The sequence below is a fragment of the Martes martes genome (assembly GCF_963455335.1).
Source record: "Martes martes genome assembly, chromosome: 11".
Taxonomy (NCBI): domain Eukaryota; kingdom Metazoa; phylum Chordata; class Mammalia; order Carnivora; family Mustelidae; genus Martes; species Martes martes.
Genome location: NC_137899.1, coordinates 101,225,599 through 101,240,459, shown reverse-complemented (window position 1 = coordinate 101,240,459; position 14,861 = coordinate 101,225,599). Strand labels below are relative to the sequence as shown.

The 14,861-nt window shown below is 57.2% G+C and overlaps 2 protein-coding genes across 13 annotated transcripts in view; one reads left to right on the top strand and one right to left on the bottom strand.

Annotated features, from left to right (window-relative positions):
* The window catches only part of EZH2 (enhancer of zeste 2 polycomb repressive complex 2 subunit), an 87,072-nt gene extending 86,010 nt beyond the window's left edge, over positions 1–1,062 (top strand). For all 12 annotated transcript variants that reach the window (XM_080818450.1, XM_080818459.1, XM_080818454.1 and 9 more), the window contains one exon: positions 732–1,062. In XM_080818450.1, the coding sequence (XP_080674576.1) occupies positions 732–792 (61 nt within the window). In that variant the 3' untranslated portion in view covers positions 793–1,062. The remainder of the gene's footprint in view (positions 1–731) is intronic.
* A 3,985-nt stretch (positions 1,063–5,047) lies between these two features.
* CUL1 (cullin 1) overlaps positions 5,048–14,861 on the bottom strand; it is a 105,567-nt gene continuing 95,753 nt past the window's right edge. The window contains 9 exon segments of the mRNA XM_080818017.1: positions 5,048–5,665; positions 6,546–6,659; positions 7,067–7,172; positions 7,616–7,698; positions 7,779–7,826; positions 11,363–11,455; positions 12,307–12,438; positions 12,803–12,879; positions 13,962–14,079. Coding sequence (XP_080674143.1) covers positions 5,585–5,665; positions 6,546–6,659; positions 7,067–7,172; positions 7,616–7,698; positions 7,779–7,826; positions 11,363–11,455; positions 12,307–12,438; positions 12,803–12,879; positions 13,962–14,079 — 852 coding nt within the window. The 3' untranslated portion in view covers positions 5,048–5,584.

The following is a 14,861-nucleotide window of genomic DNA, read 5'->3' as shown; positions in this document are numbered from 1 at the left end:
TCCTACCTGGTCAGCGTCGGGGTCCTTCCTGTGGGAAGTCGTGTTCACCATCAGGAGGCCGAGGACACACGCCCCGCCGTGGGCCTACCCCGGGCGTCAGGCGGGCAGTGTAGTCAAGCCCTGGGGTGGGAGCTGACCACAAAGTATTTTCCAATGCAAGCAGGGAACGCTGTAGCCACATCCATCCTGTGGCTGCATAGTTGCCCCTTAAGCAGCGTAACTTTTGAAGGTCGAGAACGAGGACACGAGTAGCCCCTCCTCAGGGTGACCGGCTACCCCGCTGCAGGCCAGCCCGAGACCGCCCCCTCCCCAACAGGAGCCCAGGAAGCCCCCTCCCGCAGGGACGTCACCGCTCCCCGGGCCTCCCGCCTGCCAGCCTCGGGTTCTGCCCATGCACCCGAGTCCCGGCTCTGGCCAGAGCAGACTTGCCTCTCTCTGTCCTCCCGGGTGCCGGGCTGTGGGCCGCGCTGCCCAGCTGCCTCCCGAGCGGTGGGTCTCGGGCCCACGGGGAGGGCTGGGGAAAGAGCCAGGGAAGGGCTGAGCGAGCGGGCTTGTCCGGTTCTCAGCAAGGCCGGAACCCAGGCCCCAGCCACAGGCCTTGCCTAGAGGCGGGCGGGTCCGCGGGGCCGCCGAGTGGACGTTCTAGCTCGCGCGCGGCAGAAAGCGGGCTCGACGCGGCGACCTGTCCCTGGGGCTGGATCCTTGCTCATTCCTCTCTCCTGCCGTTTCAGATACAGCCAGGCTGACGCCCTGAAGTACGTGGGCATCGAAAGAGAAATGGAAATCCCTTGACGTCTGCTACCTCCTCCTCCCCCTCCTCCTTTCTGGAACAGCTGCCTTAGCTTCAGGAACCTCGAGTACTGTGGGCGATTTAGAAAAATAAAATGCAGTTTGAAATTCTGAATTTGCAAAGTACTGTAAGAATAATTTATAGTAATGAGTTTAAAAATCAACTTTTTATTGCCTTCTCACCAGCTGCAAAGTGTTTTGTACCAGTGAATTTTTGCAATAATGCAGTGTGGTACATTTTTCAACTTTGAATAAAGAATACTTGAACTTCCCCCCCTGTTGTCGGGTCATTGATTGGTGCAGATCTGTCCGCCGATAGAGAAAAGGAGCGCGGCGGTACCGGAGGGCGCGACTCACCTTCAGCTCCTGGGCTGTCGCCGCGTTCCGTGAACCTTCCATACCGCCCGCACGTTGGTGTCCTGAGGCCACAGTAGCAAACGGAGGAGAGATGTTCATGTAAGATGGTAGGGTTCATCCTAGAGGTGTGAAATGTATAGTTGACGATATGTCTCATTGTAACCCCGATGCCGTCTGTCACGAAGTGGCAGACACCCTCAGTGGCGAGGCCGGGAGGGCCCCAGCGCCCGAAGCCTGGGAGCCTCACGGTGTGCGGGATCCCAGCCGGACCAGCCGGCTGCAGCGGCCCCACGACGGGTCCGGACGTGGACACTCGCGAGCCCAGTGGCGTCAGCGAGCTTCCTTTCCTACCAGCGGAAGGCGATGGGTGTGAGCAAACGCGTCTTCTTTCTTGAAGAAAAGATACAGGGAAAAAAAAAAAAACCAAACCCAAAACCCTCAAGCGTCAAGGCCACGGGGCGCTCGCTCCCTGGCCTCTGAGGGCGGTCAACATTCTGTGGGGGTAGAGTTGCCTTTTCTGGAGTCACACTTTTGTTGACTTACATAATGTGGTAATATTTAACGTGACACGTATTAAAACCTACCTCTCCAGTGGCGCCGACATGGACAAGACTCAGGTCTGCGTCGCGTGGATGCGTCAGCCGTAGCAGCGCCGGCCTACAGTAAAGTTCATTTGCTATTTCGCTTTGGCAACGAGGAGACCTGGCCTGGGATCCCATCCTGGACACGCTGCTCTCCCGTGCTCGGCGGGGTTTGGTCCCGCAGGAGACGGCGACAGGCTGCTGTGTTCCCGACCCCCCAGCCCCCCCAGACGGCGCAGGTGCTCAGCCGGCCGCCGCGCACTCCTGGGGGACAACTCGGGGGGTTCGCCCGTGCTCGGATGTCCCACCCTTGGCGCTCGGCGTGAACGGAGCCTGTCTACTCTCACAGCGACGACCCGCCGCACAGGATCCAAGGTCCTGTGCACTCAGGACACCAGAGACCCACGGGTGTCCTCTGGACTGTGAGCATTTTCACAGACAGCGGTCACTTGGAGCCCACACAGCAAGCTCTCTGTGCCCACATTTGAAGGGTCCAGTGTCACCACGTCCGGAGTGCTGGACAGGCACCCATCACGCGTGACGAAAGGCCTGCTTTCGGTCTTCCCTGGTTTATCAGGGGCAGGGGTGGGCACAGAGCGTGACATACAAGGTATTCAAACACCCAATAACAGCGCCAAAACGCTGTTTTTAAAAAAAGCAGCCTTTTAAAAATACGGTGCCTTCCCTTCCCCTTACCGTCCACTGGGTGGAAGTCGGGGAGCCCGGGGCTCACTTCCCAGCAGAGCAAATCTAGGACTGGGAGGACGAATCCGGAGCCCAGCACTGCATCGGGGTGGGGACGGGCTCGGTAGGTCAGGAACACCCGAGGTTGTTCGTTCTGGATGGATATGGATGACCACAGCCTGACGAGAGGGTGCCCCGCGGGCCAATTTCTGTGCTCCGAAGGGTCCTCAACCACATGACCAAAGGCAGGTGACCCGTGGCCGTCGTGACCGTGTCAACATCCACAGACCAACCCACGGGCAGATCTGAGGGCACCGAGAATGAACATTCTGCTGGGCAAAATTATTTTCCAATCAGTATTGAGCAGTTTCTTGCAAAAACGCAAACTGTAATCACCCATCCAGAAGCTGCTTGGTTACTTTTCAATTTTTTCTTGGTTTAGCAACCTCCAGCCTTCACGGGATCCACTCAGGGACACCAAGTCCGGGCTTCCACGTCCGCCCTGACGCGTGGCCGCTGCCCCCATCCCCACAACTGCGCGTGCGTTCACACATCGTGTAATTTAAACGGGCGCGCAGCTCGTCAAGAAAGCTTCCCGATGTGAGCATTTCCCAAGAATTTCAGGATTCCGCTGACCATTTTAGGAGCTTTGGGCTTTCACAGGCAACAGCTGAAGATGCGCCCCCGCGAGCCCCCGTGGGCGGGGTGCCCTGGTGGGAGAAGGGGGTCCAGCAGCCCCGGGGGGGCTCCGATGGGCCCTCAGGGAGGCGGTCCAGGCAGGTCCATGCCCACCGGCGAGGCCAAGTCCGTCTGGTCCGCCGGCCGACAGGCGCACGAGCCGGCAGATGAGACCCGGGCGGCGGGAGCAAGTCCCCCCGCAGCCAAGTTCTGAAACAGAAACTCTTCATCCCAAGGGGGATTCGGTGCGGACGTCGGTCAGCTGGCGCGGGTTTTCATCTGGGGGCGCAGAAATCTTCCTTTCTTCCAAAGGAAAATCAGACACCGGTGTTCGGCAAGGACACGGGCCACCTTCGAGCGCTCGGTCGGCAGGAGAACTCGAAACTGCGGCGCCCCTGCTCCTCTCCCCTTCCCCGCGCCTTCGGGGCCCAACGGCAGCGACCCCCGCTGCTTTCCCGCAGAGCCGCGGTGAGCAGAGCCGCGACAGGTGACCGGCCTGCGCTGTGTCTACACGGGCACGTGACAGCGGCCGTGCCCCGGAGAACCGGTCACCCCCACAGGCTACTGACCGAGGTCCTACCTCGTGGGTCTCCCCAGGTGCGAGGAAGCCATCCCCTCAGGCCACAGGCTGCTCCGGGGCCCGGACCCTGGTGGCGCGCTCTCCGGCTCAGCCTCCGTGCGGGGCACGACCCCTGGGGACGCCGGGGCCCCTCCCCGCAGGCAGCCTCGGAAGACGACGGTCCCGGTCCCGGCAGCTGCTCCTTGCAAGAGAACTGCGGTTAATCGGGGTGTGCGGGAACCCGGTGCTCCCGGCTGGCGGCGGGCGGCGCCCCACTTTGCCAGGCTCGGGCGGTTTGCGGAAGAAAGGCACAAGGCACAGATTTGGTTTTTCTCCCCACACCCGTGCGGTGGTCCGCCGACCGGACGTGAGGGGACGGGGCCGGGCCGGGCATGCGGGGCGCTGCTGGACTCACCCGCTCGCCGGCCGCACACCCCGGGGGCCGCTCTCGATCCGGGCTCGCTTCCAGTCGCCGGCGGGTCTCCTGAAGTCTCTCCCACCTTCGACGATGACACACGTGCTGAAAGGGACTCCGCGGGGGGTGCAGCGTGTTTGTCCCAGAGGCGGGTCAGGGGACGGTGGGGTGGGGGGAAGGCCAGCATGCACGGGGAGCCCTGGGCACCCCAGGATCTGTGCGGGGGGCTGCTTTCTGTTTACAGTGGGGATCTTTGTAAAACTGGAGAAGATACACTATAGACACCAGAAGCTATGACACAAACGCTGTTACCCTTGTTTATATCTGATTTCAACAAACCTGCAGGGGTCGAATGTTCCAAGAGGCCATGGGAGTTGCATTTCTGCGTCTTCCCCGCGTGTCACCAAGCCTGGGCATGGCCGGAGGTGCGGGTGCTCCTGTCCCTGGAGGAGGCCGGGCCGCGGGGTCTGGGAGTTAAGTCTCTGCCGCTACTTCCCCTTCCTTCTGTCCCCTGGCCAAGAAGTGACCGCCAAAGGGACCACAGTGTGGCCTCGAGCTTAGGGTCCTCTCACCCCAGCTGCTGGCCCGTTGGGAAGCGGGGGTCTCGCCCCTGCCCTTGAGCTGGGGCGGGGGACCGTCGTCTTACCAGGAGGAACAGACGTGCTCGTCCGAACCGGATGCCTGTTACACCGGCTGGAAGCAGAGGCGGGAGTGAGGGTGCACGGGGCCCGTGGCCGTGGGGACGGCGGTGGGATGGCAGGGAGCCGGCGCCAAGCCCCCTCCTCTGGCCGTGGGAAAGGGGGGACACTTCCCTTCGAGGCCGTCAGGACGAACCCACGGAATCCTCCCACGTGGCCAAGAGAAGCGACACGCTGCCGCAGGGGTCCCAGAAAGGAGGGTGAGTGCGTGGGGAGGTTACGAGGGGGCTTACAGTTTCAAGATGTAAAAGACATTTTCAGTCGGAAGGATGCAGCCTTTCCTACTGGAAGACACGGGATTATAAATCCGCACAATCATTACGGCTTTTATTTACATGTACAAATTAGCTAAAACTTAAAACAAAACCAAATGCAACTTGTACAGAAATCCTTTAATTTTCTTTATTTCACACATTAAAAAATGAAACACACTATACAAATGGTTTTTCATAGCAGATTACACGTGGGTCCATTAGACTTGCTCTCCAAGTGCCGCCAACACCGACACCGCCCAGGAGGCAGCGGTGAGCCCCGGAGCCCATGTATTGATCTAAACGCAGTAGCATGCAGCCCTCCGCGGGGAGGGTCGAGCCCCCCGTTCTTAAATTAGGTTAAATGGCGTTGGTGTCCTTATTTACAGACTTGAAATGTGTCAATCCTGAGCAGTTCCGATGTGCATCTGAGACCAGCTGATGGGAGTCTCGGTCTCAGGTTTAAAAAGGGAGGTCCACGTGGTGGCAGGCTGGCTGCTAGGAACTCGAGCTCTTCTCTCCACCAGGAAACTATTCGCTGCGGGTCGCACAGTCAGACCCTTCTAGAAGGGTTAAGCCAAGTAACTGTAGGTGTCCTTTTCACCGTCAACTCGCTCCAAATACTCTTTCTCGATCAGAATGTCAATGCATTTCTGGGCGTTATTTTTAAAAAGGGAGAAGTAGTGAAAGGGGAAGAAAAACACATTTATTATCAGAACGGGGACGGCCACCCTCAGCAGGGATGCTCCCCCCACCCCCAAGAGCTCAGCCAGCGAGCAGTTTCAGCCCGCGTCCCTTCAGTGCGTGGCTTTACTTCCCGGGCAGCCAAGACCTTGCTTTCCTGAACGGGAAAGTGCCCATTTCCCCAACGTCCCCGCCAAGAGGGGCCCGCATCCCTCCAGGCCTCCCCGCTCCCCGCCACGGGCCAGGGGGGCCTCGGCACTGGCTGCCGTCCCCTGCCCGTGGTCTCGGAGAGCGAGCCGCCGGGTTTCTGTGTTCAACAGCCCACCAGGCCCGAGCAAGCCACGATCGCCGGGAGCTGCGGCCCACCGAGCGGGAGAGGACTGCACGGCAGTGAAGGTGCACACGGCCTGACAAGCTACAGCCCAACGATGCCCCCAGACGGGCCTCGGAGCACAACCTCAGTGCACACAACAGAGCAGGAACTCTCTAGAAGCTGGTTACACAGAGCTCCGAGGGAGGCTACGGCCAGGACAGAGGGGAGTCTAAGAGAACAGGGACACTGGCTAGGAGGTGGCAAGAGGGAAGCTTCTGGAACGCTGGTCACCGTCTAACCTCCTGATTTGGGTCTTGGGTGCACAAGTGGATTTACTTTGGGAAAATCAGCAAACCGAACCCTGAGGCTGGGTGCACGGCTCTGCAGACGTCAAGAAAAAAGTTTAAAAACGAAGCCTATTTCCTTCTGTAGAAGCCCGGCACGTGTGGATAAGCCGAGTTCCCTGAACCTAGTTTTTGTCACCCCTTCTCTCTACCGAAACGACGGAGGGCGCCTCGGCCGGGCGGGGCGTGTACCTTAATCACGGGGACGCGCGGCTTGAACCTCGAGGACAGCTGAGTGAGGACCTCGCCCAGCAGCTGCTGGTGCTTCAGCACCTTCCGCATCTTCATGATCCTCACGATGGCTGCCTGCGGCGCCCGGGGGGGAAGCCGGATCCCACCGTTACAGGCGGCCCCCCGCGGCCGAGCCGTCCGGCCCCGCAGGGCCCCGCGAGCTCGCGAACGCTCAGACCCCCGGACGCGACACGTCCGCTCGGGCGAAGCAGCGGCGCGTCCGGGTCTGAGCCGACGACTGCGCCCGAGCACGGAGCGCGTCCGGACCGAGGACACACTCTGGCCTCAGAGGCCGCCTCGCCGTGAGCCCCCGGCCCCGACCTGCCCCCGCGTCCGGCTCATCCGCTTCGCCGCCTCCCGCCCCCAGAAGCCGTCCCCAGCCCGGTGGCCGCCCCAGCCCCAGCCCCCCACGCCCCGGGCCAACCCGGCTTCCGCGGGCCACTCCTCTGCGAGGGACGCCCCCGACGCGGGCCCAGAGTCACCTGAATCAGCAGTTTGCGGTCCTCCTCGATGTTTTTGTGCGTGGTTTCTTGTTCCTGCTTCTGCTCGGTCTTCATGGGCACGTTGATGTTCACCCTTAACTTCTTACTGTCGAGAAACAAAGGAAACGGATGCTGTTGTCTCCACGGACAGCGCTGGGGGCGTCCTTCTGTCGCGCATCCGCCAGGAGCCCCGGCTCCCTAGGCCGAGGGCAGGGCGGGTGGCCTCGCACTCCGCCGGGGCCGCGACACCTGCGTCCCGGGAGACTCAGCGCCGTCCCCGGCTCTCCCTTGGACACAGAGGTCCGAAGTTTCTCGGGGAGCCGTTTGAGGAGCGCCTGCCAAACGCAGAAACCACCAAAACCTGAGGCGGAGTCAAGTGGAGGAACACCCAGGATCCTCAGACGGAACCCCAGCTGGGTGCCGCGGCTGCCCCCCCCCAACCCCCGCCATCCCCACCATCCCCGGCCACCCGCTGCAGCCACGGCACAGATGGGAGGGAGGGAAGGGAGGTTTGTGGTCTAGGACCACCTACTTCTTGCTTTTCCTTACTTTTTATAACCGAGATATAATTTTATTAAGGTATCCGGCTTTAGTTCCACCTCATCGACATTGGCATTTTCGTCTTCCAGGACCTGTAAGAGACAACGGTTACTACATGATCTCAGGAGGAGGCTCCGTCCCGGCTTAACAGAGAAAATGCAGAAAAACGTACCAGTAACTTCGACTTCAATAAAATCTGCAGGACCTGTGCCAAAATGTCCTGCAATTAAAGAGAAAAAGAGAAGTTAAAGGAAAAAACCCCGCAATTCTCTTTGCAATAAAAACTACACGCGATCCCACTGTCGTCTTCCTCAGAAACCCAGCAGTCACCCAAACAGAAGAACGTACCCAGGGGAAAAAGAGAGGTAAGCTTAAGGGGTCCCCAGAATTCACGACTGAATTCACTGGCACCCACTTCAAAGTGAAGCCAACCCCTTTCTGGCCGTGAGCAGCTGGTGGTAAAAACCGATGCTCCGTCCTAGAGATCAGAAGCCGCGCCGACGCCCTCACTCAAACCTACGGGACCCTCTTCAGCCCTCAGCTGCCGGACAGCTCGTCTCGGACACGGATCCCACAGAAGCGACGATCGAGGGCCGCGGCAGGCCGGCAGCCGGCACTCTGCTCGCGGACACGGTGGGGCTCAGGTGCAGCTGACCCCACTGTCCACGTCCTTTGGCGAATGCCAAGCACCGTGTGGCGCCCCTGGCCGTTTCCTCGCCTGGCAACATGAGTGGTGGGTCACGTCTCGGCACTCCTTCAGTTTGGGGATGCCATGACACCAGACGGTACCACCCGCCCGACGTCCAGTCCCCTGGATGCATGTCCCCCACCCCCACCCTGATGGACAGAGCAGGCCTGCTCTTGCCTTTAGGGAAACCCACACTGGTCCGAGGTCACACTCCTAAAGCCACGAAAGCAAGAAGCCTCTGGTCCAGTGACTAGAGGGACCGGGACGCTGCCGGACGCGTTGAGAGCGTCGCTGGCAGAGGTTTCGCTCATGAGCCAGATCTGATGGGGGAATGAGTGCGGAGCAGGGAGGGAGCCGCGACCCCACACGGAGCACTACTCCTGCCTGTAGACCAGCTGAGACGGGCACGGAGCTTTCGTAAGAAAGCCAAGCAGAGAAAACCCACGGACCCGTCAGCCCTGCAGGGCCGGCGGTGGCAGTGGGGTGGGGTGCGGGGTCGGTGACAATGGCCACACCATCCCCACAACCTGAGCCTCTACCCCGACGCCAGTCCTCCTGATGTGAGGAGGAATGAGATACACTCTTACACACAAAGGGACAAATCCATTTTGTTACTAAATTTGCAGATGTATTTTGGATGAACTTGAAGCATGATCAAAAAATAAATGATTTTCCTAAGTGACATTCGGTGAGGCCAGGATTACCCTGACAGCAAAACCAGGCAAAAACACCCCAAGAAAACAATAGACCAACATCCCTGAATGTAGACGTAAAAATCCCCAAGAAAATACCAGCAAACCAGGCCCAGCAGCATAGAGAAAGTATGATATACGCGGCCCAAGTGGTGTTGACCCACGTTGCATGCAAGGTGGCAACATGAGAAAAGCAATCGCTGTTATCTCCCGCGTTAAGAGACAAAGCACACTTTTATCTCAATAGAGTGGAACCAGTTTAACAAAATTCAACTCTTTCAGCATGAAAACCCTAAAAAACAAAAAAACAAAACAAAAAACAAAAAAACAAGAATAGAAAGGAACTCCTTGAAGAAAGGGAATCTAAGAAAAACCGACAGCTAACGTCATACTTAATAGTAACAAGCTGACAGCTTTCCCCAAGATCAGGAACGAGACAAGGGTCCCACTCACACCACCTCGATTCAACGCTGTATCGGAAATTCTAGCCAAAGCAACGAGGCAAGGAAAAAAAAGGCATCCAAATAGGAAAAGGAGGTAAAACTGGCTGTACTTGCAGATGACAGGACTGTGTATTAAAAAACCACTGAAGAATATTCAAAAAAAGTTAAAAAATGAGTTCAGCCGTATCTAGCAAAGAACAAACAATTCCATTTACGACAGCACCAAACACAGTACTTAGAAATAAACGCAACCAAAGTGCAAGACCTGTGAATGCAGAGCGACGGAACACACCTGAGAGAAACGAAAGACAACCCACGCGAATGGACAGCCGCGCACGGTCATGAGTTCGAACGCTTGCTACTGGTAAGACGGAGATCACCAGCCCCCCCGCACCCACTGGCAATCCGCAGATTCGATGCCGCCTCGAACAACGGATAAGCAAATTCTGAAATTCATTTGGGAATGTAAGAGACCCAGAACAGCCAACACCACTTTGGTCTCGGTTTCACAACTTAACTACAAAACAACAACCAAGACGATGTGGTATTGTCATGAGACAGACATACAGATTACCGGAGAAGAATGGAGAATCCAGAAATAAACCCATCTACGTACAGCCAATTTTCAACACGGCAGCACCAATCAACAGGGAAAGGAATCTCTGACCTTTAATCAGGCAATGATCTCTTAGACAGGACAACACAAGCACAGGCAACAAAAAAAAAAGAGGCTCTATGTACCAAATATATAAAGAATTTTTACAACTTGACAGAGACAACCCAAATAATGCGCACGGGCAGAGGATTCGAGTGAGTAGACATTTCTGTAAAGGATGCTTAGAAATGGTCACCAAGATCCTGAGCACGCAGTGTCATCAGCTGTGAGGGAAACGCAAATCAGAGCTACAATGAAGGACTGTTTCATATCCACCAGGATGGCTGTAACTTAAAAAAAAAGGAATGACAAATCTTGGCAAGGACGTGGAGAACTGGACCCTCCCACGCGGCCGGTGAGCCCCTGAACGGGTGCAGCCATGGTGGGCCCATCCGGCTGTGCCTCGGTGAGGTAAAACCACCACGACCTGGACATTCCACACCTAGGTAAGTACCCAAGACAACTGTAAAATACACCCATACAACGGCCTGTATACGAACGTTCACAGCAGCACTAGTCCTAGTAATCAAAATGTGAACAACCCGAATGTCCATGAACCGATGAACGGTCAAGCACACCGTGGTCCGCCCATACACTGGAATGTATTTCAGCCATAAAAGAGAGTAGAAGAGATCTACACGCTATCACACGGAGAAACCTTGGAAATGCGGACAGAAAAGGCACACACTGTGACACCATTAACACAAAAGGCCCAGAGCAGGCAAATGCAGGGACAGAAAGTAAGTTCACGGTGGTCAGAGGCTGAGGCGAGGAGCAGAGGGTAGTTACTGCTACAGGCTAACGGGTTTCTTTTGGGGATGATGGAGATGTTCTGGAACTGGACAGTGGCAGTGGCCGTATGATCTTGTGAAAACCCACCAAACTGCCTACTTATAAATGGTGAATTTTATGTATGTGAAGTTGGTCTCAAAGAATATGACAGATAGGAAGGATAACATGATAATTAGTGACATTTGAACTTAGTAAGAAAAGCCTAGCTGGAAAGGGGGTTAAGAATGAGTTAAACGGGAGAAAGCATGCTGTACTCGTGTGTGTCTGTGTCTGTGTGTGTGTGGGGGGGGCATGTCACATGCATGTCACACTGAGTTTAAAAATGAAGTTTTTTTTTTTTTTTTTAAAAGGCATCATTTATAATCCTAAGGCAAGCTGCTATTTCCAATCAAAGCCCCCACCTCCTCTCCCACACCCTCCGGCAACGCTCACGAGACTAAGGAGGCGGCGAGCTGACACACAAGAGGCCAGGAAGCGCTACGATACCATTTTGATCTGGGTGCTGTCGGTCAGCTGCTGCACAGCGTACGCGTCTTCCGTGTTGTACTGAAGCAGGATCGCCATCTGGAAGGTGGATGCCTTTGAGGCCCCACATATAAAAGAAAGAGAAGCAAAATTTAAATGCATGGAAAAACCTCCAAAAAGCCGGAGCTTAAGTCTGAAGAACTGATTTATGAAACAAATTCTTCTGATAGATGCAAAACATCAAGCGGACCTATGTAAGAGAGGGTACAAAGCGTCACACTCCACCATCACACAACCTTCTCCTTGAAGACATCATTTCCCACCTTCTCAACACGGAAATAATTTCGGACTTTCTTCTATGACGTTGTGTGTACATAAATACACGCTTTTATGCGTCCACACTCACTGAAATTTTGGCTCTGCCACACATACGCTGGGATCCTGGGGAAGTCACTTAAATTACCCGGGGCCTCAGTTCTCTGTCAAACTGAAAAGTAGTTAACGCGGTTCTCACTAGTCCGTACTCAGTACTGCGGCAAGCTCCGAGGGTTACTATTAACAGGAAACTGTTTGCTGAAGGAAAAGGGCGATGATCATAACTAAGCAGATGGAACTCCGGCCTCTGAAGCTATGCAGTTAGCATGTGTCGGGTGGGAGCTGGGCCAAACGCTTATTAAACACATTATTTCACTCCATTTTCACGTCACTTCTGACGCGTAAGCGTCAGCACCCCCATTTATGGAGAAGGAAACTGAGGCATCAGTCAGCCACCTGTCCGTCCGTGAGCGAGCACCAGCATTCAGCTCATCTGACCCTCAGACGCGGGCCCTGTGCCCGCCACAGGACTCTGCCAGCTTAACTCAAGATTCTGGGGCACCAAGCGCTGGGTTCAGAGTTCTACGATGTGTCTTATCTGCATTCAGACTTGAAAAAAAACACGCTCGAGAACAGAAAGGTGATCTTACCTGCAGAGTGTATCTGTTTTTGAAGCAGTTGGTCACCAGTTCGCCTTTAGACAGCTGGTACAACCAAGTCAGCTTCCTGCCGCTGTGGCGGCTCGCGTAAAAAGCTGTGAACCGCTGGTAACTGCGCTCCAGCTGGACAAAAGGACAGACAGCGCCGTGTGGAGTGTCTACCTCACCACAGCCCCCAGTCGGCATTTCTCAATACATACACCGTCCCGAGTTTACGGGACAAAATGCTTAGGGCATAAAAGTAAAACGCAGAGGTCGGTGTTGGACTCGCACAGGCCTCCGAGGGGCCTACTGAGAACCGTTTCTAACCGACGGGCACGTGGGTTCCCGTCGGGGGGCGCAGCACGGCACGGACCAAGGCCCTGTGGCCTCCGAGCCCGCGCACAGGCAGTCCCCCGCCACACTCCCCCCAGCCCGCGGGAAGGCCCCCAGGGTCATGGCCAAGGCCGCCCTTCTCATACAGAACACCGGGCCAAGCCACACTCACCTCGGACGGCAAAGCGAAGGTACAAGACTGCTGGAAGGGCCACGACCCGGAGCTCAGCACTTGGATACTGAAATCCACTGAGGCGGGAACGAAACGCAGGACACAGTTAGTGCCACGAACCGAACGAGGCTGCCGCTCAAATGCGGCCTCGTGTTAACAGAAACACACAAAAACAACCTCCGCTTCCGTGTAAAATGAGGAACTGACCGTATGCCAGGTCAATTATTTCACTCAATTAAAATTAGAGTAAAAGAGGAAAGAGCCAGAAACTCTCTTCCTCTAGAGAGGGGCAGTGCTCATTCACTCTCGCTCCGACGCTGGCGCGGCCGGCCTGCTCCGCTCCGGCTTTCTGCCGGGCCTGGGGGCCCCTCGAGCGCCCCTGAGCTCGCCCAGCACGGCCGGCCCCGGAGGCCCCCACCCGGGAAGCAAACACCGCAAACGCCAGCGCGCGCTGGCCCCGCAGCCAGCACACACCGGACGGGACAGGAGAGGGAGTCGGTCGCCACGAAGAGCGCAGGAGCCCGCCGGCATCCTGCCAAGCTTAACGACGGAAGGTTCTTCAGTTCTGGGGAAAAGGGAAGTTCCCACTTCTCATTTACGAAGACAACGTCCGTATGTGAGGACGTCAGTGTCATCGGCCCACGACCACCCCCACGACCACCCCCGCAGGAGCCGGCCCGTCCCCAGCTCCACGCCAGCCCGGAGCCGGGAGATCGCTGCTCCGTCTGACGCGGGCATCGATACAGCTGAGTCAGTTTCTCGTACTTTCAAAAAATAAATTCTAGAATGGACCCGAATGAAGGATAAAGAAATGTATTAACTATGAAGCTGTGCGTGGAGCCCTGAGCTGGGCGGTGCCCAGGGTGGGACAGGTGTGTCAGCAAGCAGGAGAGGACGGGGCTCGGCACCCCCAGCTCCCAACCGGCTGGGGTCCCCTGGGGAAGGCTGGCTCGCTCTGTGCCTGTCACACAGGCTAACGTCACGAGGAGGCAGGACCACCCCGGTGCGTCTGGGAGGCGTTCCCCGCTTGTCCGTCCCAGAACTTCTGCTAACCCATCAGGCAGCCTCCCTGGAGATGTGTCACCTCTGTCCTCTGCCACAACGCCCTACCCGTCTCTGCGACAACCGCCCCTAGGAGCAGCTCCCGCGCGGTACTCACAGTCCAGCGGCTCCGAATTCGTCAGGTGCTTTTTGAACTGCTCGTTCAAATCCTTGCTCACGCCGATGTCCTGAAACATCCGCTGAAGTTTAGAGGTATATTCAAAACCGCACGCTTGCTGAAACGAAGCCACACAACCGTCTTATTAATTCCTCCAGAAACACAGTGTAGACAAGGGAGTCTCGTGGAAACCCCGCACTGCACGGAAGCCACGACTACAGCGCGCGTCACCGCAGCACAGTGCACGGACTCGGTGAGCCCCGGTCCCGGGCCGCAAGCAGGCCGGTCGGTCTTCGTTCACACGGTAACTTGCCGTGGAGCATCCAAGAGCCAGGACACGCAACAGAATACAGGATGGCGCACTCGGCTTACGGCTCTCAACGACCGCGGGGGCGCGGAACTGTGTGTCCCCGGACTCCTCCGCTGAACGCTCACCCCCGCGTGATGGTACGGGGGCGGGGAGGGTCCTGGGGAAATGACTCTTTAGAGGAAGTCATGAGGACAGGGCCCTCCTGATGGGATGAGCGCCCTTGTGAGGGGAGACCGGAGCCTGCTCCCTCCTCGCCACTGAGGACACAGTGGGCAGGTGGCTGTCGCCAGACTGGGAAGAGTCGTCCCCAGAAAGGGCATCAGCCGGAACCTCGTTCCCGGACTGCCCGCCTCCAGCGCTGTGAGAACACAGCTCTGCTGTCTAGGCCCCCGGCCCGTGGGACTTGTTACAGCGGTCCAAGCGGGGTCAGCCAGCCACGTCACCATGCTTTCCGGTCCCAGTGAAGTATGTGTATGACACCGACAGCGAGCAAGGAGCCCAGCAGGGGCTCAGCGCAGAGGGGGCTGCGTAATGAGCCAAGGGCCCCACCGGCCTCCTGCAGACACAGCCGCAGACACCGAACGAACACC